At 42.9% G+C, this 26,024-nt stretch overlaps 1 protein-coding gene and 1 long non-coding RNA gene across 2 annotated transcripts in view; one reads left to right on the top strand and one right to left on the bottom strand.

The window, feature by feature from the left end:
* Positions 1–8,274, top strand: part of LOC135413414 (uncharacterized) — a 27,948-nt gene extending 19,674 nt beyond the window's left edge. The window contains exon 2 of the long non-coding RNA XR_010430218.1: positions 592–8,274. This is a non-coding gene — a long non-coding RNA (uncharacterized LOC135413414). The remainder of the gene's footprint in view (positions 1–591) is intronic.
* On the bottom strand, positions 6,237–26,024 carry LGI2 (leucine rich repeat LGI family member 2). Its single transcript, XM_064653100.1, has 8 exons — positions 25,831–26,024; positions 25,653–25,724; positions 22,683–22,754; positions 19,496–19,567; positions 18,909–18,980; positions 17,645–17,814; positions 12,822–12,986; positions 6,237–10,247 (listed from the first exon to the last, which is right to left on the bottom strand). Exons 1-8 carry the CDS (start codon positions 26,007–26,009, stop codon positions 9,430–9,432), a joined length of 1,620 nt encoding a protein of 539 aa, XP_064509170.1. The 5' UTR covers positions 26,010–26,024; the 3' UTR covers positions 6,237–9,429.

Genomic DNA, 26,024 nt, shown 5'->3' with positions numbered 1-26,024 from the left:
TTAGCAAGTTCCCAGTTATTCCAGAAGTTAGTGTGCTGTGCCAACTCATTACTTCCTAAATAGCTCCAGTGTCAGTGCTAAGTGGTGACTTAACTGACTGCCGACATTCACTACAAGGTCACCAAGCTAAGTCTGTACTTAGGAACACTTTGGTGCTGCAAATGACATGGAAGTGATTTCATCTACATACATTTTTGTGAGGATAAGAGGAACAGAGAATAGCTGGATTTTCTATGAAAGTGGTTATAAGCAGTATATTTCTTCTTTGCTCTCCTTCCCTTGGGAGGACTTGAGTGGAAGTCAAAAAATGAACAAATGGAAAAACTTTTTCACTGTGAGGGTGGCCAAGCACTGGCACAGGTTGCCCAGAGAGGTTGTGGAGTCTCCATCCTTGGAGATCAAAACCTGATCCTTCTGAACGTGGTCCTGAGCAACCAGCTCTTCAGCAGGGGGTTTGGACCAGATGACCTCCAGAGGTCCCTTCCCACCTCAGCCATTCTGTGATTTTATGACTTTTTCTGGTTTGGCTCCAGTCATGAAAGAAATTCCAATACTTGAATGCCTTGTTTCTGACAATCCTTCCTATTGCAGGTCTGACCAACATGGACAACGAAGGTAGAAAACAATTAATATTCAGCTCACTAACTAAAACCTGGAGAGGAGTCTCAGGAAAGCAAACACTAAAGACAACAACACTAAAGACAATTGCAGAAAGGAATTGAATAACAACTGTAAAAGTGAATATTCCTGCATTTTTTTCCCAAGGAATCTAGCATGTCTCTACTGATGACTGCAGCGAATGTGTGGCATTTCTCACTGCAGAGAGCTCTTCTTGACTTGCACAGCTCTCTCTACAGTCCACATACTGCAAATGGATTCTTCCCTCCCAGCGCTCACTGAAGTGGACCTTCCCGAAGAGGCCCAGTGTCTATGATCAGATGACGAAAATGTGTACAGCTCCATTTGGCAGCCTTGAGCTTTCAGCCTCTTCATCTTGAACTCCCAAATTCAAAACATAATTCTCATCCCCCCACCCCTACAGTGTTAGCACATCAGCAAGTAACTTATTCCTAACTTCATCCCCCTCGCCTCTTGCTACTATAAATCTCTGTCTTTCTAAAGCACTAGGCATTTTAGAAATACTTCCTGCAACCCCTGTGTACCAAGCAAAATCATAGAGGCTACCAGTACCATGTTCAAAGCCGTGGTCACATTTGCCAAAATATTTCAGAGTAGAGCAGGACACTGAAATAAGTATCTTTTTAAAAAAGGTTTTAGTTTATTACTTTCATGGATAAGCAGTTTTAGCATTTACTTCCACACCTTCCATGAGGCAGCTGGTCTCTTTACTGAGGACAAGAGTCCTGGAGCTTCTGGTGCCAAGCTACAAGAACCTCTTTGTTCTCCTCTGTCCATGACACCAAAGGGCCATGATTGGCTCCAGCCAGCTCGCATTGATAGTCTATCAAAAATATCAGAAGACAAATTATCCTCAACTGACCTGCAGATGTGGATAGGAGACTCCCTACAACAATAAAGATAAATATCTCATCTGTCATTTAAGGGGAAATGGCATATGGTTCTTCAAGTCTGATGATTCAGACATAATAATTTCCCAGCGATTAGGAAGACAGAGGCAAATAAATTGGGGGCAAAGGGGAAAGGAAGAAAATTGAAAGCAGATAAACTCTCTATTACCTTCCATTTTAACCCCAAATCTGTCTTGATCCATGTCTAAGAAAAGTAAAGGAACCAATCACTGTTTGTTACTAGCAAGGCAGCACAGGATTGGCAAGTGTGTCTGCACACATGTACACTCCATTTTAAGCAAAGGTGGCAAGAAGCCATTAAAGTGTCAGTTTGTTCTGTATTTCACTTTATTCTTCTGGCTTAGGTCAGGTACATCCTTAATGCACAGTGGGACAAACCACGGAGTAGCCATGGATCTCCTGGAATGCTGGAGTGGGCTGGCTCAGGCACACTGGCTGCCTGCACCTGCATACTTGCTCTGTCATAAAGTGTGGGACTGGGATTCGGCATGGAAGGGAGCATAGGCCTCCCCACACAGTTGTTGTCCAGGATTTCCTTATCATTTTCCAGCCCAGAAAGCATTGAATTTTGTTGTTTGGGTTTTTTTTTTCTTTGACCTACACCCATCTTCAGTCAACAGCAAGCTCATCCAGTCTGTATTGTGACAGGGAAGGTGAGCTGCCTCGGCTTTCACAGTCCCAGCTGTGTGGGGTTATATAGAACAAGCTCCAAATATGAGGTTTCACTATTTAAAAATCATAAAAATTGGGTGGTAGCTATTCCTCTGATAGAGGTAGCTGCAGTAAGTTTGTGGGGAGTAACTGCAGGACTCTGTAGTTACTCACTTCATTAAGTCTTAATTGTAACGATTGCAAGGTGCAACCCCAGCACCATAATCAGATCCCGAGGTGACAGAGGCACGGATAATCGTAATGAGCCTTCCTCTGAAATGAAAGGCCTGCAGTTTTCTCCCCAGATGCTAATGGCACAAAGCAGAGTCAGAAAATGCTGTCAGCAGGAACCAGGAGAAGCTGGGGATTCAAGGAGACCCCTGGGCTTCAGAGTTTGCAAACAAATAGTAGGCAGATGCCATTAACCAGGGTTGCTGATGGAAATTCTGTTTCCTCTTTCTATTTCTAGCTTGCTGTCAGAAGCATCCCAAGTAAACCTGGCCTCATCAGTATTTTCCTTTCCATAAAACTCTGGCAAAATCTACTTCTGTACAGGCAAGATCAGAAAGAAAGAAATGGAAGACAGTGATTGATCAATGTGCAGAGAGCAGTGCTGCTCCCTCCTTCCATGTGCCAGCCCAGGCTCCATCCACACTGACCCCACCAGCACTGGGTGGTGAGTACTTTCTTGACCCACTGGCCTTTCATTCATGGGACCAAAATGGAGGATTAACTGTCAGGGCACACCTGCAGCTGAATGATGAGTCAGTCCCAAGGGGCTGCTGAGTCAGAACTGAAACAGCCACTGAAGTTGGAAAACGAGCATTCTTGTACAACCCAGTGCTAATGTCCAAGCAGGAAATAGAAATGAACTTTGGAATAGAAGTCAACAATTGCAAATGAATAAAGATGGGAGCAAGGCTACCAGAAGCCCTTCATTCTGGTGATGTCATGGTTCCCAAATGCCCTTCAGAAATGCAAATTGCCTACAATGTAATAAAAAGGGCATTTTCTAGAGTGTGCAGAGCTTGCATAGTTTAATTAAGCATAAACTAGGGTGACTCTTGAAAGGAAAATGATGTGGATTGCATTCTCTGAGTGACCTTGGAAAAGCACTTATATACTTTCTCTACACAGCAATTAAGTAAACTCACACTTCATACACTGTCACTTCTATTCCTTTCCTTTATTTAGAAAGATATTTTTTGTTCTCTCTGATTCCCTGATCTCGCATTGATTTATCTCTGTGCTTAGAAAATGTGATTTGTTTCCCTCAAGGTAACTAAACATTTATCTACAGCCTCACCACCTCTGGTTTTCTAATCTCTACTTCAATATTACTTATATTAAACTTCTGGTGCCTGCTTTCCTTGCTTTCCACCAAATTCCACCTAGGCTACCTCACTGACATAGCAAAACTGGAAAAAGGAGATGCCTATAGAAATTTCTCATCCAATCTTCCCAAAACCAAACTAGCAGCCTTCTGTGATGGAGTGATTGCATCGATGGGCAAGGGAAGGGCTACAGATGTCATCTGTCTGGACTTCTGTAAAGCCTTTGACGTGGTCCCCCACACCATCCTTCTCTAAATTAGAGAGAGATGGATTCGATGAGTGGATTTTTTGGTGGATGAGGAATTGGTTCGATGATCGCATCCAGAGGTAGTGGTCAATGACTCAACGTCTGGATGAAGATCAGTGACAAATGGTGTCCCCCAGGAATCTATATTGGGACCAGTGTTATTTAATATCTTCACCAATGACATAGACAAAGCCATCGACTGCACCCTCAGCAAATTTGCTGATGACATGAAGGTGAGTTGTGCACTTGACACACCTGAAGGATGGGATGTCATCTGTAGGGACCTGAACAAGCTCAAGAAGTGGGCCCATGGCAATCCCATGGGGTTTCAAGACCAAGTGCAAGGTGCTGCATCTGGGTCATGGCAACCCCCAGAATCAGTACAGGCTGTGGGATGAAGAGATTGAGAGCAGTCTTGCAGCGAAAGACTTGGGGACACCGGAGGATAAAAAGCTGGACACGAGCCAACAGTGTGTGCTTGCAACCCAATTGTATTCTTGGCTGCGTCAAAAGAAATGTGACCAGCAGGTTGGGGAAGCTGATACTCTGCTCTGGTGAGACCCCATCAGCTCTGTGGTCCCCAGCACAGGAAGGACACTGACCTGTTGGAGTGAGTCCAAAGGAGGGCCACAAAAATGATCAAAGGGCTAGAGCACCTTTCCTATGAAGACAGTGAGAGAGTTGGGGTTGTTCAGTCTGGAGAAGAGAAGGCTCCAGGGAGACCTCATTGTGTCCTTTCAGTACTTCGAGGGGGCCTATAAGAAAGATGGGGACATCTTAGTAGGGCCTGTAGCAACAGGACAAGGGGTAATGGTCTTAAACTAAAGGAGGTTAAATTCAAAGTAGATGGAAGAAATTTTTTAAGAGAAGGGTGGTGAAACACCAGACCAGGTTGCCCAGAGAGGTGGTGGATGTCCCATCCCTGGAAACATTCAAGGTCAGGTTGAACAGGGCTCTGAGCAACTTGACGTAGTTGAAGACGTCCCTTCTCATGGTAGGGGTGTTGGACACCTCGTCACACAGCTAGGGCAAGAATGGTAATGGCTTATGCACAAATTAGTACTGGGAGACAGATTAGGGTTTTGCAGCTGTCATTTGAAATGCTTTCACAGTATCAGTTTCTCATTTTGTGGAGGATTTAATATCATGTAGCCGGCTGGTTTTTGTCAGATTTTGAAGATCAGTTTTGAAGCCCATTAGATCATCAAAGCTGCAGTTTCTCAAAAAGGAAGCTGACTGTATGGAGAGAAAGAGTTGTTAAGAGGCTGATTCCAGGTACTAGGAAGAAAAAACAAAAAACCCCAACCACTGTTAGCAGCTTAACTCCCTTTCTTCTGGGTTAGGGTATGAAAAAGAAGTCTCAGTAATTCCTGGCTGTGAGTATTGCTGCCAGGAAGGATGGTGATATCAGCTCATCTCTGTAGGCCAGCAGTGAATGGGACTTAAGAGGGGGCAAGCAGAATTCTTAGAGCTGTTTCTTACACATATGCCTTTAGCCTGACCTTTCAAATAGATCCTGCTCTCTCGTCCCCTTGAAAATTTGCAGAGGAATGACCATCCCCACATTGCCCTTTGGGAATGCTTTTCTCTTGGTATCTTGCTGTGACTTTCAAGGAGTAATAGAAACTTTCCAAGGAAGATTTGAAGAATGTGGTAACGGGTGGAAAAAAATTGGTCACTTAGCAAGGGCAAAGAAACCAGGGGATGGTAGATGAGGAAATGGTGCTGATTTGCAACTGATGTTTGAGCTATGACGGAGTTTCAGTGAACCACACCACAAGGGCTGCTGACCCATAAAAAGGTGAAATACACGAAAGGAAAGCAGTGATCCCAGCAACTGCATCCCATTATGGTATGTCAGACATGTCTTTGATTGCACAAACCTATAATTAGTTATAGAGAATTGCTGAAGAACTAGGAGGAAACCAAAGAATTATTCCCTGCACTAGTGACTAGCAGGATCAGTAGATAACACTTAAGTATTGCTTTAAATAAAATGTATTCACATTTGATAGATTTATTTTTTTCAATTTTAGAGTAAATGTCAATGATTCAGTAAAAATTTAACAAATCTTAAGAGACCCCAGAGCAAAGATCAGAAAGTCTCAGGATTAATTTTAGGACTTGGTTTCTATTCATTCAGCATGTAAGAAACCCACTTAAGTATCTTAAAAATTTTTAAAAGTTATTTTGAAAATTAAGATCTCGGTTTTGTGGTAAGAAAGAAAGGAACCGAGCTTATTATGAACCCAGAATCTCAGCAATAGCCGCATTACATATTTGCTAACACTAGATGGGGTGTAAGGAAAGAGTGAAGGGGAAAGTTGGTGAACAGCAAAACCTTTGAGGTCTGAACTACTTCAGGCAGAGAAGCAGAAGCTTGCACCTTGTCCATTCCTCTGGCAGTGTGGATCTTCACAACGTGGATATTTTAACACGCATGACACGCCACAATTAGTCTCATTAACTACATTTTATTCATATACTGAAAGAGTACATACATGTGTCAGCAGCATAGATTGCACCAGCTCCTCTTTACTAAAAAAAGCTCAATGTATATACAGCCTTAAAATGCTCCCGCTGTAGCTAGCACATATTAAATTGATGCTTATATAAACTACTGTTCTTTACATAGATTTATGTATTTTAGAATATATTAAAAATTGTCAGTTGGCATGTTCTGTTTTCTTTTCTCACTGTCTTGATGGTCTAACAGTTGAATTATGGATATGAATATTTTATTTACTATTCAAAACAATTTCTATTACAGAATATAGGTCATAGAGACAATCCTGCTGTTGCATTTGGAAAGGCAGAAAGTATTTTTGATGATTAGTGATTTCTGTTGTTATGGCTGCATCCTGCAGCTTTTCCTTGGGAGCAGGAAGAGCAGACCAAGGCTCTTTTTGAGATCCTGCCTTTGTTTAGTCCTGTGAAAAGTACTGTAACCTTTTCTTTATCAACTGGTGCTTTTTGTCCTCCCTCTTAGCTTCTTTGACCTCCTGTGCATGAACTCAGCAGAGCAGGCAGGCCAGTGTCTGACTCCAGGCTCTTCCTTGGGCTGTGAGGGATGCTGAGCTGGGCTTTCTGACCAACCAACAGAGCTACTCAGCAGAAGCGGCAGCCTGCCAGCAGAATTTATTTCCCTCACTCTCTTCTCCTGGTCCCGTGTGAATGAGCTAGACTCCTGTGGATCACTTTATCCTCTTTATTAAGCCAGTCTCTGCAGAGACCATTTTAATTTAATTCAACTTGATAGCCAAGTCTCAAAATCCCCTTGGCTCTTGAAAGAGTACAATCTACTGGTGTTCAATACACAAGCCCTTTTCCACCATCCTCTTGCTACCCTTCAAGTTAAAAATGCCAGGATCCAATTTCTCTAAACCAGCCTTCCACTCTAATGCCCTTTGCTGAGTGACTGGTACTCATAGTGAGCCCTAAAAGCAAATGCTGGTGCACTGAGAAATGCCCTCCTTGTCAGAATATCTAACTCCATTTAAACTTGCATGCTCAATAGAAAAGCAACATGAAATGCTTTCCCACAACACAGGTTAAATAAACACTGCTTGCCAGCCATATCCAGTTTAAAATGTAAACTGGTAACATGGTAAGAAGTTGCATTCCCTGGCAGGGAATCTCTTTGTTTTGTTTCTTAATCCTAGGAGAAGTATTGCTAAAACATACTGCAAATGGTTTGTTTGCATCTACTGGTCTGATTGAACCACAGGGACTGACACTGCATTGGGATTTGGAGGGCAGCGCTCAATACTTCAGAGGGCTGGATGGGCTAGGATGCCAGTGTAGTTAAAAACAAAACCAGGTTGAGCACCTCTGTAGGAAAAAAAAATAGCAGGTAATTTAAGAACAGTGTGAGTTATGTCTCTGACAGGCCACTAATAACTTTATTTCATAGCAGAGAGGCAAAAGTTGGGGAGGACTGTAATATGCCAGGTCACTTGTAGGTTATGACTCCTCACAGGAGCACTTATACATAATCCCCTTCTGCAGCATACTTCATGCCTTGGATATCAGAAAGCCTATGAGAACATCTCTATTTGTGATAATAGGCCATATTTCACATGTCCAGGGGGAAAATGTGAAGCTCATTCAGCAGAGGGACAGTGAAATAGTCCTGAGTATGAAGGAATAAAAGACAGTTTCTTTTGCTCTACCTGCTTTATGCAAAGCCTCCCTATAATCCAAGGCAGCAGTGCAGCAGCAAGACACAATGAAACAACCCAGAATGCTAAGTGTTATGAAAACTTCAAGAAACATATTTGTAATTGAACGAACAAGAGCTCCAATACACAATTTTGTTGGACCAGGATGGTGAAGGGCCTTTCCAGGACAACAGCCCCTTCTGTTATCTTGAGAGAGACTCTGTGTGCCAGGACTGCCCTACTTAGGATGACTGAATGCCTTGGTCTGCAACCACCCAAACAACTAAAGAAGCACAGTCTGTCCACATCCTCCTGTTTAACCTTCAATGAATTGGCAATCTGGCAAAAAGCTGGACCCACCAAGTGGAAATCCTTCTTAGAGGCAGGGTCAGCTCTAGCCTGAAACAGCTCCAACTGCCTTGGTTTCAAATGACTTGGTAATACTGAAGTCACAGAGCTGAGACAGAAGGATTCCCCAAATACAGCTTGTGATGACCCAAATCTGAATTTATTGCTTGTGAGCTGTGCTGGGGGGAGAACACTAGAGAATAAATCATCTCATTGTGCACAGATGAGCTACAACATGGAGTGCATAAATGTAGATATGTGTTTCAGGCTAAGCTTAAGGTTTGCCTTCTGGAATGAGAGGTCACAACAGAATAACATGTTAAAACACTCAGAATCTATTGGGATCATCAGGAAAAGTATAAATTAGGGCAGAATGAATTAGGATGAATTTCTGGAATACCTATTAAAACAGAGAGTGGATTCGTTCATGGCATCACGCAGACCTCTGGTATTTTCTGTCTGTATTAACTGGTTAAGACCTTGTAGTCAGAAAGTGACACACTCTTCTTTTCCTGGCTACCCAGTTACTGTGGGCTGGGCTACCTGTTATGCACATTTTAATGCTGAAAAAGTGAATGGAAGAAAAATGGCAATTGATTTTGACTTACTCTCTAGTCTACAATGAATTAAAACAATGCCTCAGATTTACTACAAACCACAAAGGCAGACCTCAAGAAACCAAAATAATAGGTATTCTGGAATGTTCCTGTTTGATTTTACAATTCATCAATAACCATGAAGAACTGGCTCTAGCATTAAAATCATTACTAACATGTTAGTTTAGGAGTCAAGATAATTTCTATGCTTTGTATGGCTTACTCTTCACTTTCTTTTAGGAGATGTTCAATTCAAGGTAGTTTTCTGAACAAAATTTAGATCATTCTCTTAGATGTCAATATTAATCCTAATGCACTGCACTGCTCTTTGAATGAGTGCAGATTGCAAAATGTCTTGGAAAAAGGATAAAATGGACATGTCATGCAGTAACCAAGTAAAGGCAGTCCCTGATTAATATGCAAGTTTGAAAAGTTCAGAAAATGTCATCATAGTCCACAGGTGCACCCTGATTTTGGAAAGGTCTCTTTTTGTTTATTTTGTGTATAAATGTCATTCTACATAAATTTCACTCCAGCAGCTTTTCATGAACTCAAGTCAATGGTGATATGCTCAAATATTTGAGTGTTTCCTTTAAAACTAGAGGCAAAGAAAAAATCTCTTCGATCTGTTGACACAGCTGTGAAAGATCGTGGTGCTTGCACATAGATTTCTTTAAATAATCTGAATATCTTCTTTTCACCATCCCACTGGTAAATCTGGGAGAAGGTATAGTCACTTCCCAAGGCTAGGTAGTAATTGTTCCTGAAGGAGAAAGGCTGCAGTGTCATGGCTCCTCGGGATGGAAGAGCCTGTATCTCCACAAACTGTTTGCTATTCCATTTCATAACTCTGGAGTCACCAATGAATCTCGTGAGTGTGATGTACAGGTTATCTTGCATCCTGAAACTCTTCACAGCCAGGACATCTTCCATGTTGGGGATTTCACTGTGTGGGACAAACTTTTTGGAGACTTTGTTCCACTGGAGTATAATGGGAACCTGGGCACGGCTTGAGAGAATTAAATGTGATTTCCCATCTATATCGAGAAACTCAGCATCAGTGTCCCTGAACCACTCATGAAGGGACTGATATGAATAAAATCCTTTGTTATTCCACTTGTACACTGTTGACAAACCTGCTTTAGAGCTATCTGCTATGACAAAAAACATTTCACTGTCTATCTCAAAAAGCTCTATATCATTTGGCTTGGAAATTCGAGATACTTCAATATCCTGGAATTTGACAAACTTTGTCCAGCTTTCATCATACTTGTAAATGTGTGAGCCACCAAAGAGCTGTGCCACCACCACAAAGACTTGGTCGCCAACAAGAATGGCTTTACATCCCACTATAGACTGACCTATTGACCAAAGGAAAAAAAAAGGCATGTATATTATCACAGGACAAAGCACCCTTTAAGCCCCAGAGAGATTATCAAATCACCCCTCCCCTTTTTTAAACTTTCACCATCTCATAATTTGGTCTTCTGTTACATGCCATCACAGTTTCTTTTTGTGCATTTTTCTTCCCAATAACTGGAGAGATGACTTCAAATGTCACACCCTGCAAGGTATGCAAGTATTATATATCGTAAAATGCTAATTCCTTTTTATCCACAATACTTTTTACTTCTCTGTTCGTTCAAACACACAGCCCCTAATATCCAAAATAACTATTAAAGATAAATTTTATTATTTCAAAATAACAAAGAGTTATTGTCTTGCTGCTGATCAGAAATCTAAAATTCTCTTATTCTTGGAAAGTCTGTTTTTCCAGCTTAACTAGAAGAATGAAATATTGCATATTTTTCTTGCTCCAGAAGAGTTGGAGTCAGCTTTTTTCCTACTGTAAATAGAAATATTGATGCATCTTGTGGGTATATCATCTGACAGCAGGATGAAAAAGATAAATCTAACTCTGTTGTTTCCGTTAGGTATTCCTGAGATTATGTTAAACTAGAAGTATTTAGGAATATTGCAGTTGCCAGATTAGATCAGATCAGGTTATGGTCTGTTTTGAGAACGTCAAGTTACACTATACAGGAATCACATCAAAAAAAGTAACCACCAGACTATTATGACAGATTTTGTTGGAGGAAGAGAGGAATTCCTCTCTGAAGCACACAGTTTAAGTAGAACTGTAGCTGCACAAGTTCCTGATGTTTGCCTGGTCAGTCACAACAGGAGACTTGTCCTGATTCCTCTGCTGTGCCTCTACCTATGGCTTTCCCAGCTGGCCTGGAATGACCAGCCACCCACTCACTGTGGGAGCGCTGTGAGTCCCTTCATCTCAAATACCACAAGGTATCTGTGGTGCAGGCGTGAATGCCTGAGCTGATCATCCAGGCTCCTTCTGGTCTACCTTAGTCAAAATTAATTCTAGAAGAGCTTTCAGCTGTCTCCTGTCTCCTCTTGCAGAGGACAGCAACGTCTTTCTCTGCATGTTCGCTATAAAGGCAACCTTGACAACTAGCTCAGCTCCATAAGCCCATGTTGTAAATGGCTAAATTTAGATATCTGAATGCCAAACATACAGATAGTAATGGAATTCCCTGTGAAGCACATAGCTGGCTCCAGAGCTCTACAGTCTTCAGGCTCTGCAAGAGGCTCCTCATGGGCCTGTGTCCCCTGGCAAAAATCTCTTGCTCACGTACATTTCAGAGCTCAGGCCTTCCAGGAACACGGGATGGTTGTTTGATAAACAAGCCTGGGCACACACTCTGGGTGTGGAGCCAGGACTCGAGTCCCTGGCAGAAATGTCTGCTGATCAAGTAATTCACAGGAAGGTGAAATATGCCTGGACGGCAGCTGTCTTTGCAAATGACTCAGACTCTCAAGCTCAATTCCAGAGTTTTTCTAGGCTCAGCTAGCTCTCTCTGGGCTGTTGACTTCTCAATTTACATCCACTGGTACATATTTCACCCTAATCTACCAAAACACAACGAAACCCAAAAGTGCAACATTTTTCATTTCCAACATTTCCTGGCAGAGGGGTAGCATCTCGAAAACTTTTGTTAGCGACACTCACAGCTGATCTGAGGAGGTAAGTGCTTGTTGCCTTTGTAGAATTCAACACCAGATAAGGACACAGCATACTCCTTGTTTCCCAAAATGTAAGGTAAAAAATAATCTATCACACATAACAAGGAACAGGAGGGAAGGATGCTCCATGATAAATTTAACTCCCAAGTCTTCAGAACCACTAGCTTGAAGCAGCTGGGAAATCAGGCAGCGGATAACAGCTCTAAAGACTCTGTCCCTGCTGTCATGGTGTGACTGAGCACAATGAGTGTTGGTTAGGGACAGAACAGTTGTTAGAAAATCAGCTTTAGAACATCACCTGGCACTCACATAAGCTTTTTGTTTGATCAGTAGTATGTCCAGGATGCTAATTGAGCATGTTTATAAATTGAAAGTAAACATGGAAGCTTTACAGCACATCTCTTCGGGTTACAACCATGGCTGAAATATTTCTATGCCCTCTTCAGCTGGGTTCCTGGCCAACTCACCCTAAAAGCATCCTTCAGACCTATTTTCTTCTACATGCAATAGAGTATTTTTATATTCTGCTTTACAGGCACTTTGGCAAGAGTGAGTGCTCCTTCAGCTTCTACTTTGACTTGCTGTGTGATTGAGGCAGTGAGTGCTAAGCTGGGCCAAGCTGTGACATTCATAGCAAGTGTTTGTGCCTTCAGAACAATTTACAAGATCAGACAAAAAAAGCCCAGTTTGTGTGCTACAGTGAAGTTAAATGTGCATGTATTAACAAGATGCACTACTCCATGGACTCACTCATGTCCAGACATCACACACTTTGATTGGCCAAATTCAACAGGGATTCAGGACAAAACCTAATAAACCGGTCCCATCTATGAATGTCATCCTTGTGAAATGCCAACAGTTCATCAGTGACTGGAATTCCAGTGTTCATATACCTGTGATATTGTCGTAACTCCTGAAATTCATTTCAATGTGATCCCACTCCAGCACCATGCAGTTCTCCATGCTGGGCTGTGCAATGGCTACGAACACATCATTCTTTGAGTTGAACGTATCCACTGAAACGGACTGGTAGGGCAAAATCTGATGAACAACAAAATCTAGAAATACACATTTACAACAGTTAGGTTACATCCTTGCTGGAGACACGGAGTAAGTGGTAGCTGATTATAATGATTTACACTGAAAAATGAGTGAAATACTCTGGATTTTGTATAACACTAGAATGCTTATGTTAGGCATGCAGCAACAGGGGAAAGTGTCTCCTGCTTTAGGTATCATGAACTGTCCTAGGAAAATATAGTTGCCAAAGAGATCAAATAGGTAAATAGTGAAAGAAATCAGATTTTCCCACTAGGCTGGCTACTATCAATGCAATCAGAATATCGAGAGAAAAGTCTCTTTTCCTACAGCTGGAAGTGGCTTTCTCGCCAAGCGAAATGGCCTTGCCAGAATCACTTTGATGCTGAGAGATGAAAACTACCAGCTGAAGTCCAATAACTTCTTAAGTCATGCAAATTTAATCACTAGCAATTTGTGATATGCTAAACCAGACAGAAAGTGAAATGATATCAGTTTGTCTAGGGACAACCCCATTTCATCTAGACCACAGACAAAGTGGTGTAATCAAAAACTCAGTTAACACAAAGTTTTATGGGGCATTGTAATGTAGTTTAGGCATAAAATACAACCAACCTGAGAATTACTATCCAGTGGGAAACTTATCCTAGACTGAGGAATTGGAGCAACTTGTAAAAGTTAGGAGTGTAACTCCGAAACGGAAGGTTTTCTTTTTCTCAAAACCTAAGTGCCTTTGTAGATTTAATTATAAAAGTCACCCTGGTGTAAGTCAGCAGTCAGCACAGAGCCAATCTGGGTCAAAGCAAGGAGACTTGAGTCTGAATTTGATCTTTGACCTGACAGCTGGGCAATGTCATTGTCATTAGGAAAAAACCCACGGTATAGCAGACCTGGCAAAGAAAAGCCAGCACTTGGGACTAGAATGGGGTGGGATGCCTGTGTTGAAGTATGCAACACAGATACATATCTCTTTGCATACATCTCTTTGTATGCAAAGAGATACATAGAAAAAGAAAGGCATTTTCTGCTATGATGGCATTTCTCTGCAGAACCACACACTACTCTGTTTTAAGCTCTATTTGCTACATGCCTTCATCACACACTCCTATGCTGGAAGGGCCTGAGCATCCAGGGATTTTGGTGAAATGGTAATTAAGTCCTCACTCGAATCCCTTATTTTGGTGCATTATGAAATAATTGCTTCTGAATGAAGAACCCTCTGTTTCTGCATGCTTGAAAGCCTTGCCCTTGAGGAGTTACACTTCTGGAGAATAAAGATAGATGACTACCATTAAACAAACAGAGCAGATTCTACAGCTGCGAAAGAAATGACAGTCCTCATTCTTCGAGAGACTGTTATAAATAGAGCTTGGGCTTGGTTCATAAATGCTGTTAGGCAAACAGGAAAGTTATCTTCATTCCCACTGAGAAACTAAAAGGACTGGAGAAAACTGACACCAAAGTATGTAGAAAGTAAAATTAACTGACCAGTCATGAAAGATAGATAAAGGATGGAACAACAGCAGATAGAGTCACAGAAAATAAAAAAAAAAAATCTTTAAATCTTGAGAAAAAAAAACCAATAAAAAACTAATCCTGAAAAAGACATGTCTTGAAGTCTGAACAGTTGTGAAACACTTTGGAGAACTCTGTGAATTGAAACAAACCATTCTGTATGTAAAAATAGCTAGCAAAATCTGTTAAATCAGTAAAAACCACTATTTTTAGCACCTTCTGGAAATACCAGACTCTAATGTAGAACAGGGTTACACAGTAAAAAGATGCTGCTGCATCAGTCTTGCCAAAAATTTAGGCTTTGGGGGCTTGCTTTAGTTCTACATGCCTTGCTTTAATGCTTGACAGAGCTAGTACAGTAAATACAGGATCGAGGGGGCTCTTTTACAACATTTTTCTCTTTTAAGCTGGATCCCCTGCATGGGAGAGGGAAGAGGATGCAGCTCCCACTTTCCCCATTGCTGCAGTCCCTCTCTCCCACTCCATACATAGTTTTGCTCTCCCTGTCTCAAGACGTGGTTTTCATGCTGGTTTTTGCTGGCTGAGGCTGGGGTGGTCCCCTTGTCCTCCAGTCACTCACTCTGCCTCTGCTCCCTCTGTGGTTGAACTGGCATGAGGAGTTCATGGATGAGGGACCCAATACTTTTATTGGGCTGATTTCTCTTCCAGCAGACCCTGCTCTGGCTGATCCCAGCACACAGGAGCATGGATGCTGGCAGAGGAGAGAATGCAGGTAGGACGCTGGAGGACACTAAGGAAAAGTGGCAGTGATGATATATTTGGGCAGCAGCTTCTAAACTGCATCCTGTGAATTGGTCACACTCTCCTCACATCCCTTCTTCCCTGCAGTGGAAACTTCTACTCCAGGTGAGGCTACCCACGACCTGGGTGTGCACCAGGGAGCATTAACTATCCCTTCCATTCTCCCATCACAGGAGATTTCCAGCAAAGGAGCACTTATGGAGCAGGTACCTATTAATTTGCAACCTACCTCCCTTCTAGCCAGTGGGGAAAGACAGGACCACCTCCAGAAGGCAGTCCCAGCTAGTTAAAGAAAGGAGAAAACAAGCTTTCAAAGCTCAGTGAGATGATCCCTGCCTGCAGGTCTGGGCAAAGTGGTGCTTACAGCCACAGCACAGCCCCCTAACACATTGTTGTGGGAGAAAGACAAGAAACCAAGTGAAATGGCTTAACCTGCTTCCATGATGCAAGCACTGAGAAATGGAAAAGACAGATGTTATCACAAAAAGAGTTAAAAGTGCAGATCACCAACACTGAATCACTTTCTCTGTGAAGAAGCAACAGGACCATTTTGTTCTTTGTCTTTCTTTCTGTTTAAATTTGGCAGCACCTCTTTTCATCTCTCCTCCTGTTACCATTGTAGCAGTTCAGCTGATGCAATGAACTGACTGAGCCGACAAGATGCACAATTTATCAAGCAAACTGCTTTGTTACCACATCCTACATCCAGTCTTACTTGACACAGAGTACTGGAGACCAGAAATGATGGAAAGTTTGATCCCACCTGGCAAAGGAGGGAAACACTATACTAAAATCTAGCACGAATGAAAGACGTTTGTAGAGCCCTTCCTGTCACTGACTAGGAAAGGAAAATACACCTACAGCGTATCTTGCTTTACTTCAGAATATGGTATAAGCCTGAGCCTCTGACTAATCAATCCTCAAGCACTGAATATGGGCTCCCTTTGGAGCTGGGGGAGGCAATGGCAGAGAAGGAAAAAGCAGCAGTGGCTTGATATTGCAGACCATGAGGGTCATACACAACAGTGTGTGACAGCTCTGTGCTGTGCTGTGGAAGCACTTCTCCAATGGCATTTGAACAAATATTCAGCTGGGCAATTCTAGCCCCACAGAACACTTTCAGTCCCCAAAATCTCTATAGCACATGAAATTAGATTTGTGCTTGGTGTAATTGCCCTTGGAGCACACGAAGTGACAAATGTTAAGGGTGAATTTTGCCTGTAACAACTTCATAATTTCTAGGTACGAAAAGGTGAAAGAGGGCAGGTAGGTCAGTATAGGTCTGAGGACCAGTATGGCTTGTTCTTGCACATTGTTAGTGCTTTTAAACCAGACTGCAACGAAATAAAGCCTGCTTTTACTTTGTACTGTTGCCTCTCAGTGATTTGGCAGACATGGGAATGTAACTGTGGTACCATTCTAAGCTTCATTGCTCTCCTGTGCTTGACATCCTTATATGCAGCACATTATTGCACTTTACCTCTGCTGCTCTTCTGTCATAATTTTGAATTCTGAGTTCTTTCTCTTTTCCTTCACATATTGCCACGGAATTACCTTTCATACCTTTTCCTGAAACTTTGTTTCACATTACTAGTAATCAACTTTTCTGTTATCTTTTAATAATGATGACTGACTCGATGACAGATGAGAACTCAAACATCTCTGATATTACTGTGTAGAAAAAAAGGCAGAGTGCTGACATTTTATACATAAAAGGTGAAAACCAATACTCGCAGCTGATATTTTCAGTTATATGATGTGACTACATTTAAAGATAGGTAACTGCAGCTATTTGGTCATAAAATATAAGCATAATCACATGCAACTTTCTTTTCACTTCCTTCAGCATGCTTTACATTACCTAAAAAAAATGAAGATCCTAAACAGACAGTAGTCAGAGTATTATTGGACATTTCTCTCCAACTTAATGGAGTTCCATGAAGAACTGCTGGCACTATTGCCACCACATTTGATGCTAATAAGTCGTGGCTTATTAAATAAATATAACAGATATAGCCACATTTTTGAACTTATTTTTATTGCTTTCTGTGAAATACTGAGATTTTGTGAAGCTCATCTGCCATAACTATATGGCTTTATTCCAGATAATAGAAAGCATTCTGTGATGAAAATTAAGCCACAAAGTGAGTCATAATCAAGTCTTTTGGAATACAAATTGTCAGAGCTCTTTTCCCATTATCACTTAATCCAAATAAAAACTCAGTACTTACTTCGGCTTTGAAATGTAATTTTCCCATTTTATACTTGTTCTAGTACTTGGATGTACTTTGTATGTAACCCTTTCCTCCCCCCAGGTCATGCTCACAGAACGAAAGGGTATAGTCTAAATGTCTGATATTTAACCATTTGTAGTGTGCTTAGAAATATACATTCTGAATACCTGTAGTGATGCATTCATAATCAAAACTTGTCACATCATTTAACTTCTTATCCTGATATTCTGCTGGACCAATACACAGGACATCAGAAACAGTGGAATTTGTCATCTTTAACCACAAAAACAACCACTTGGCTTTGCAGTCACACTCAAATTTATTTCCCCTTAAATCTCTAAAAAACACACAGAAATAAACATATTTGAAAAGGTTGATAGCAATATGAGTACTACAGAACTGTTATCACCTTGACATGCTGAATTTCAAAATATCTGAGTATCCTTGCATTGTTCTGAACTGAGAACAGGGAAGTCTCTTAAGTTTTATTTGGACTCTTAATATGGGCTCTCCACTGAGTTTTTTTGAAAAATTGCTACAGTCTACTCTCACTTATAATCATAGTAATAGAACACTGTGATTAATGTGTAAAGTTAATTTTTGGTAAATTTCTATAGGATTAGGACTGTAATGTAAATAAATCCTGACAGTCAGGCTATCTGCTGCAAGCCTCCTTCGCACCACCTACCACTGACATGGATAAATCCCATTCCTTCAACTAAGCTGTTCCAGTACTGCTGGTTGACCGAGTGGCCTTGCTGGCACCATTTCTGAGTTACATTAAAATGCAGATGTAAGGCTTGTATTGTTTAAGTCGCTACTGATGTAGAGTCAATTTAACCTCCCTCTACTAATGTATGTGCAATTTCAACATTGTACTTGTTCTTTGATCCCTTGGCAAATTTCGTGGCTTACAATTATACTTTGCTGTTTGGGAAAGCCAGGCCAAAAACAGGGGAAGCCGACTAGCAGCTCAGTTATACAAGGAAACGCTGACAGTATATTAGCAATGTGCTACAGCTGCACAAAACCAAGGAAAAACAGCTTTTTTTTTTAATTAATGTTTTTAACTAAAATAATCTCAGGGAATGCATGCAATATTAACAGGGAAAACTGTTCAGAGAAACTGTAGTTTTAAAATTCGTTGTCTCCCTTTCCCTAAAAAACAATTTACATGAAATATCAGAAGGAAGTACAATGACACAAGGTATATACGGCATCGTGAGGAGCAACAGTGATATAAGAAAAAGGAGTTACTTTAGAGGAGTCTATCAAGTAAATAATTATGAAATGAAAAAAGGTAGAAAAAAAAATACACTTTCTTTTCTTCTGTGTAGTTACCAGATACAGCACCACACCCCCAGAAACCTAGAACAGAGAACAGGAGAGTGACAAAAGCAGGCATTCAATAGAAAGATTGTCATTACTTACAGTTCAATTAAAGAATCTAAATAACTGAAGACATCCTTTGGCAGGGCTTTGAGGTGGTTATTGGCCAAAGAACTGGAAAAGAAAGTTAGAGTTTAGTATCATTGCTAACTCTTTTCTGGTGGCTCTTACCAAGTCTGAGCTCACTTACAGGTTGTTAATTATCTGATACTGTCCTGCCACTGGCATTTTTAGTAGTTACCAGGAACAGGTGTTAGTTATTCCCATTCAAGTATGGGGATTGCTCGAAGATCACGTAAAAGTAAAATATTTAAAGCTTTTTTATTGCCGCAATGCAAATGTAGCACACAGAGCAATCAGTGAGATGCTGAAAAGAAGCAGCAATGTTAGTCACGGTGTGGTGGCTGTACCGGTGCAGCACTGGGGGTACCAGCTGCACCCCACCCCAACGTGCTGCAGTGCTGCCTGAGCAGGAACTGCTTTAAGGCCAGTTCTTAATTTATGAAAGGCACATTGTTGGCAGAAGGAGGAAGCTGACGCACAGGGGGAAGAGAAGGTTTCAGTGTAGTGGTCCCCCAGAGGAGTTTTGTTCAAGTAGGAATTACTCTATCAAGTCTTAAACAACTTACAGGTGAGTCAGGTCTCGAAGGCCACGAAATGCATTTCTTGAAATGGTTTCAATTTTGTTTCCTTCAATGAATCTAGGGGGGGGAAAAAGTATTTTAAAATACTTTAATTAACATTATTATTAGCATCACTAGTGCTTTAAGCTATGGTTGCCAAACTCAGCAGGTTCCTGGGCAGCTCCTTCAGACTGAAAGGTAGGAAGTCTCAGTGGAGCTGCTCACTTTCCCTTATCCTCTTTCCTTGGGCAGACTGCAAGGAACGATGTAAGTACCAGGCAGCACAATGGACAACACATAACAAAAAACATCCAGCAGAAAAGGAACAAAGTGAACAAGGCAAAAAAAATTATTCCTCCTGGTTAATCCTCTTGGGATGTGTTGTGTGAGACCTGCACAGAAGGGGCTCCTGAGATGGGCTTTAGAAGCTAAAGTCCTACCTTCCCCTCACAAATCACCTGCCTTTTAAAACCATGGGGCAGCACAGAGGTGCTAAGGCTGCTCAGGGTGCAGACCAACACTGATGGGGAGCTCCTGTGGCTGCATGCACAGTGCCACCTCCACACCCACACAGCTGTGACTGGAGCTGCAGACATTCAATGTCTGCATAAACGGCACGACCACTGCCTTGGTTTTGTTCCGGCTGCCGCAGTTCAGCTCTCTCCAGCTGGGACATCACCTCTGCAGGGTGCCCAGCTGCACACCAGTCATGGCCCCGTGGGCTGGGGGAATAATGACAGGCACATATCGATTCCAGGAGCACGCTGCTCCTCCTGACTGCATGTCAGCGTTTAAAGAAAGAGCTGATATTTGAGCATCTTGACCCCTAAGCACTTAAGGACGCATCCCTAAATACACCATCAGCCCAGCAAAGCGATTGCAGCCAGGTGGCCATCAAGATATTGCTTGGTACAGCTGTACCTGGATGAAGACAACCGCATGCTGACTTTATAAAAGGTTTGATGAGATAAAAATGCCTCCCTTCCTCCTATGCATCCTTGTTTGCCTTCCAGAGAAGTTACAAGAAAAATGGTGTGAGACAAGGTCTCTCTGAAGAGTCAAGATGGGAATGCAGAAGATGGCAAGTGCTCTTGGCTCTGCAGTTTAGATGTAGCCAAGATCCTTCCCAAAGTGACTGGGACCCTGACTGGATGAGAAGGCGCTGTGTCTAGGTAGAAAGTGTCAGAAGAGGGTCAGCCATTACAAGGCTGTCTGGGGACATGAATTCAATCTGCAGAGCAGAGAGCCACACTGCTTCCTGACACCCTCACTGGCACCTGGCATCCCTGCACAGCGCCAGCTCACCAGTCCGTGCAAATACACAAGGCTTCACTGCAAACAGCACAGCAAGATGATGCAAATTTGGGCTCAGTAATTTGCCGGATTCATGAGTCACCAAAGTTGGTCTCCAAGAGGTGCTACCCTGGGAACACCACTCTGTTCACCAGCAAAGCTCCCGTCTTTATCAGACCTGTTTTACCCAGACTCTGTACACAGAGTCAATTAGTTTGAGTGCATTGAATGTCATTATCAGTGCCGCAAGTGCAGCAGGACACAGCTGGTGCTCCCCAGCTGCTCTTCATCCAGAGACTTTGCTTTGTACACAAAGACACTTGTCATTCTTGTTTGTCAGTGAGGTTTCCTCGTTCTCCATAAAGTCTGATCCCTGGTAACTAAGACACATGAGTTATGGAAGCTGTCATAGTCTTCCTGGCTGCATGGCCAAAAAAACGAACCACAGAGAAAGGCTACTCACAGCCAGTTCCCAAAATGTGTAGGGTAGATTTGCTAGGAAGAGGAAGAGCTCTATGGACTTGGCTGGAAGGGCAACCACAACCAGTACCCAAGACCACTCGTTCAGCTGCTAAAGTAATTTGAAACTATAAGGCTTTACCAATCTTCATCCTGCTCCCTGGCTTGCAGCTGGTGACTGGGGACAGCTGAGGAGAGTAGGATGTTTCTTTTGGACAGGGATCTGGCTGCAGTCACCAGTGCAACGGCCACGACTGCAGGGATAAGCTCATCAGCACTTGAAAATAAGTAATTAATGATACAACATAAAAATGTTATTCTTCCTTTTCAAAAACATACAGTAAATAATTCTTTTTCCTATAGACACAAGTAAAAGAGAATACTTAGATAACTTCCTATCTGAAAAATCCAGGTGTAGCTGAATCATGGATTTTAGCATACACCATTTGCCATTATCCTCTGTTTTTTGGTCTGCAAATTCCATTGGTGGCTGCTCCACATGTATCAGACTATTAACCCTGAATATTTCTAACTTTAATACCTATTTGTCTGCAAGACTTTAGCAAGAGTCAGCTTTATCAGCATCGTCTTTAGAAAAGGACAAATGCTTTCCACAGCTACCTTTCAGAATGGAAAGGTGGGTGGAAAGAGGAATTTTTTTGAGGTTGTATTCATAGTTTCAAACACACCAGGTCATATCCAGTAACACAGAGAAATGCCAGTCCTTTGGAGTACAAAGGGAAGACAACCTTGTAGCAGGGCTAATACTTTTTTTTAAAAGAACTAAAAATAAAAAAAAAAGAAGGATCAGGAAATGAAAGTAATGTAGGAAATGAAACTAATGTAAAAAATGTAAGTGAGCTATGTAAACCAAATTTAAATAATAATATAAACAATTACAATAATTTATGTTGTATGACATATATTTATGTGTTTATGTATTTATAATTAATATACAAACATAAATGACACAGGCATTAAATGGGATATCAGACAAAAGGAGAAGCTGGAGAAGAAAGCTGGGGGAAGAGAAAGAGGATGGTAATCAAGGTTGCTCTGGGCAGTACACAGATACTCTGCAATTCCTCTTCAGGCTGCCTGCAGGTCAGGACAGGCTTTCCCACCTCTTGTCTGAGGTTCAAATCCCCTTGGCAGTGATGACACTGTTCTGGAAAGCCAAGACAAGCTCTTGCTAACAATGCCTTTTTGATGTGCTGTAATTGCACAGAGACACCTTGCATTCATGGCATCTTTTAACAATGCACTGTAACCTTTGAAAGATTGTGAGCCACCGTAAAGAACATTCGCACAGGAGTGAAACATAAATCCTTCATCTCCCCTGCTCTTGGGAATCACCGTAAAGACCAAGACTCTACAGCAGGAGCCTTGGCAACTTATCAAAATATCTTTATTTATAGGGGACATAAAGTACCAAACTTACAGGTATTCTAGATGGAAGAGACCAGCAAAGGCATCATCTCGTATAATAGTGAAGGAGTTGGAGTTCAGCAAGCTGAAAATGGAGAGCAGGCATTAGGAAAGCACATTAAAACCTGACACACTGGATTATGCCTATTGTGTTTATTGCCCATGACCAAACTAATCTTACTGACTTGAGCCCATATTGCCCCACCAATGCAGCACACATAAAATATTGTGGAATGGTCTATTAGAAAAAACAAACCAAAGGCATTATGTGATGGCAGTTAATGTCCACTACTCCCCAGGAAAATGCTTTTTGTGCCACTGACCTTGGCTAAATGCAACCTGGTTGTCAATTCTGTGGTCCCCTGAGCAGGACAAGCCATTATGAGATGGCAGGTCTGCTGAGTGTGGATGCCAGTTGTTTACCACCCCTCCTGCCCCAACAACAACTTTTAAGATCATCTCAGCACCAATCATAAGCTCAGAAGCACCAGCTCTCATCTATGCAGTTGCAGTGGGTCAGTGCTCACTTATTCTGTGCTCCCAGGGAGATGCTCCAAGCCTGACCTGCAGATGGGGTACAGCCCATGGTGTGGAAGGACAGCACACAGTTTGTCAGCTGGAAACAGAGACATCCCAAACCACCAGAGATGGAGAGTCCTGCTATCCTGACAAAGCAAAGCCCTGTGTTTGCAGGTGGTGTGGAGGAGCAGTGGTGCTGCCTCCTCCAGGTACTGCCTTGCCCTCCTCCTGTGTGAACTTCAGGGGCAAAACATATTAGAGCTGCACCAGAGTGGCTGTCACCTGAGCCAGGACAAGGCAATCAGGGAGAAGGATGCTACAGGGGCTTTGTCAGCAAAGTTCCTTCCTTGCTGTATCAAAGTACAACAGTGGACTATTTCCAGTGTTGGTGTTCAAAGGCACAGAGAGTGATTTCCTTTCAAGAAAATAGCAAAACTTCTTATTTGGTATAAAAAATGAACACTACTCAAAAGAAACAATTTTTGGAAAATCTAAGAATTTTTTGCTATGAATGAACATGTCTGCACTAATCGCTTTATTAGAGCAACTTATTAATCCTCTTTCTGTATGGTTTTAGGCATTTCACTAAAATTAATTTAGAAGACTAATGAACATGAAATGCAAACTTTCCCTGTGGTCCTTGGGTAGTATGCTAATGCTAGACAAATGCTCCTTAAATTATCCCAAAGAAATCTGACAAAGATGCAGACTGCCATCAAAAATAAATCCTTGCGTTACCTACTGCCACAGAAGACATTGTCCTGAGGTGCTCAAGTGCTCAATTATGCATGCAGCTCTTTTGCCATTTAATCATTATTTTTTCTCATGTTTAAGGGAATAGTCACAAATTACACTAACTGACAGAATTTGTCAGGGCCCAAGGCAGTCACAATGGTGACAAAACCCTCTCACTGCCACATCTGACTTACCGCATAAAGTGACATGACTTCTGACTTCCTCAACAACTGACCTCTGTCCACCATTCCCCTCACCCCAACATCTTCTCCTGGAAATCTACTACAGCTAAGGAAAAGGGACAACTTTCTTCTGCTCTTCCTGCTTCTTCCTAATACCACCATCCAAAAAAAGCCAGATTTCCCCCATCTCTAATTTTCCACCCACAGTTTCTCTTAACTCATCCTAGGATTCCTCCTTTTCTTTCCCAGATGGTACAGCTGTTTGTTTGCTCCCATTCACCCATGGGCAAAGTCCTCCTGCCCTCTGCTCAGGGCTCTGTACTGATCCCCAAATCTCACAAAAACTTGGTTTGGGACTGATGGCCCAATAAAGGAGATGACAGTTTCCACCCCTTTCTTTGCCCACTTCTCCCCAGCATTTTGCAAGGGATGCTGCTGCCCCTAGTAGTGAGATAGGCCTTTCAGTCAAAGAGTTGGGGTGCCTGAGGAGAGGAGGCTGGCCATCACGCTACCAGATGCCTTTAGGCACCTCTTGCTAAGACCAGTTTTAACATCTAACTCTGTGGAAAGCACTCAGCCTAGGTTTCTGGCAGGCTTCAGATCTTTTTGCTGAATTTTTCCTCGCAGCGTGTCTTTGCCTGGGGGGTAAGCCAGTCTTTATGGGGTGGAGGGGGAGGCATAGAGAGTCTGCTTGGTATCCAGGCGTTCCTGGCAGCCTACACTGGGCTAGGCAGGGCACAGGCTGCAGCTCGGCTTTGCTGCAGACTACCAGAGAAACGAGTACCCAGGCTCCCCAGGGGGGTTGTACCGCAGTCTGTGTCTGTACCTTCCCTGCTACTGCCTCCCAGGACAGCTAAATTAAGCAAGCTTGGGTAAGCTCCTCGAGCTTCAGGCACGCACCTAACTACAGCCTGAGCACTGCAAAGTGACTTGCCCGAGGACATGAAGGAGGGAAGGCTGCAGAGTGCCGGGAGCAGGACCACTGTCTCCTGGGACAGTGGACCACTGGGTCAGAAGGCATCCAAGGGGCTGCCCTCCAAATTGGATACTGAAGCATGTCATACAGAGTCATGCTGCAGACAACACCAGCACTTCACACACAGAGGCTTCCCTCTGAAGTGTGTCCCGGCAGCCTCTGCTTGCCCCATCCTGCTTGCAACATCCCAAAGCCACTGTCAGACTCCCTGGCATAAAGTGAACAGGAGTTAGAGCCACCACATGACTCCAGAGAGGAAAACTCAGCCCTAAACTAATTAAAGCTGAAGTTAAAAAAAGAGAAACTTAGGGCATCAGAAAACATTCCGCCCTACTTCAGTAGCTAAATACACATTTTACAAAGTAGTTTATGAGCGGGAAATGCATCCCTGTTATGAAACGGCGGCTACATCGGGGGGGCTGCGCAAGCTGGGGATTTAGCTGTTACCTCCTTTTTCACAAGGGAAAAGGATTCTATTTAGGAGAAACGGGGGGGCTCTATGCTTAAAGGGACTCTAGGAGAAACGGGCGAAGTGCTACTTGGCCGTGCTCCTTTCCAGTGCCATACTTACAGCAGCTGCAGGGAGGGCAGGTGGGAAAACATCCTGTCCTTGACTTCGGAGAAGGTCCCGTTGACCAGGCTCCTGGAAAAAGAGATGCTACCCATCAGGCGGGACTGCCCCGCACCCCTCCATCATCTCTCCTCCTCCTCCTCCTCCTCCTCCCGCGCCCCGCGTACCCCGCACTCACAGGGAGCCCAGGCCGGCGGGCAGGCTGCGCGGCGCCCCCGCGGCCCCCACGCACAGCGCGGACTCCCGCCAGCAGCTGCAGGGCGGCCCGCAGCGCGGGGCCCTGCGCGGGGCGGCGGGCGGCGGCAGGACGAGCGCGGCGGTGCAGAGCGCGGACAGCAACCGCAGCGGCACCGCCATCCCGCACGGCCGCTG

The sequence above is a fragment of the Pseudopipra pipra genome, chromosome 4 (genome assembly GCF_036250125.1).
Source record: "Pseudopipra pipra isolate bDixPip1 chromosome 4, bDixPip1.hap1, whole genome shotgun sequence".
Taxonomy (NCBI): Eukaryota; Metazoa; Chordata; class Aves; order Passeriformes; family Pipridae; genus Pseudopipra; species Pseudopipra pipra.
Note: the sequence above shows the minus strand (reverse complement) of the source record. Positions and strands in the feature narration are given on the sequence as shown.

Coding starts and splice junctions, on each gene's coding strand:
- LGI2 (XM_064653100.1), bottom strand. CDS start 26,009: ATGGCGGTGCCGCTGCGGTTGCTGTCCGCGCTCTGCACCGCCGCGCTC. Junction 22,755..25,652: donor CTGCCCTCCCTGCAGCTGCT/GTAAGTATGGCA, acceptor CTCCATTTTCAG/CTTGCTGAACTCCAACTCCT. Junction 18,981..19,495: donor CTTCGAGACCTGACTCACCT/GTAAGTTGTTTA, acceptor TTTCTTTTCCAG/TTCTTTGGCCAATAACCACC.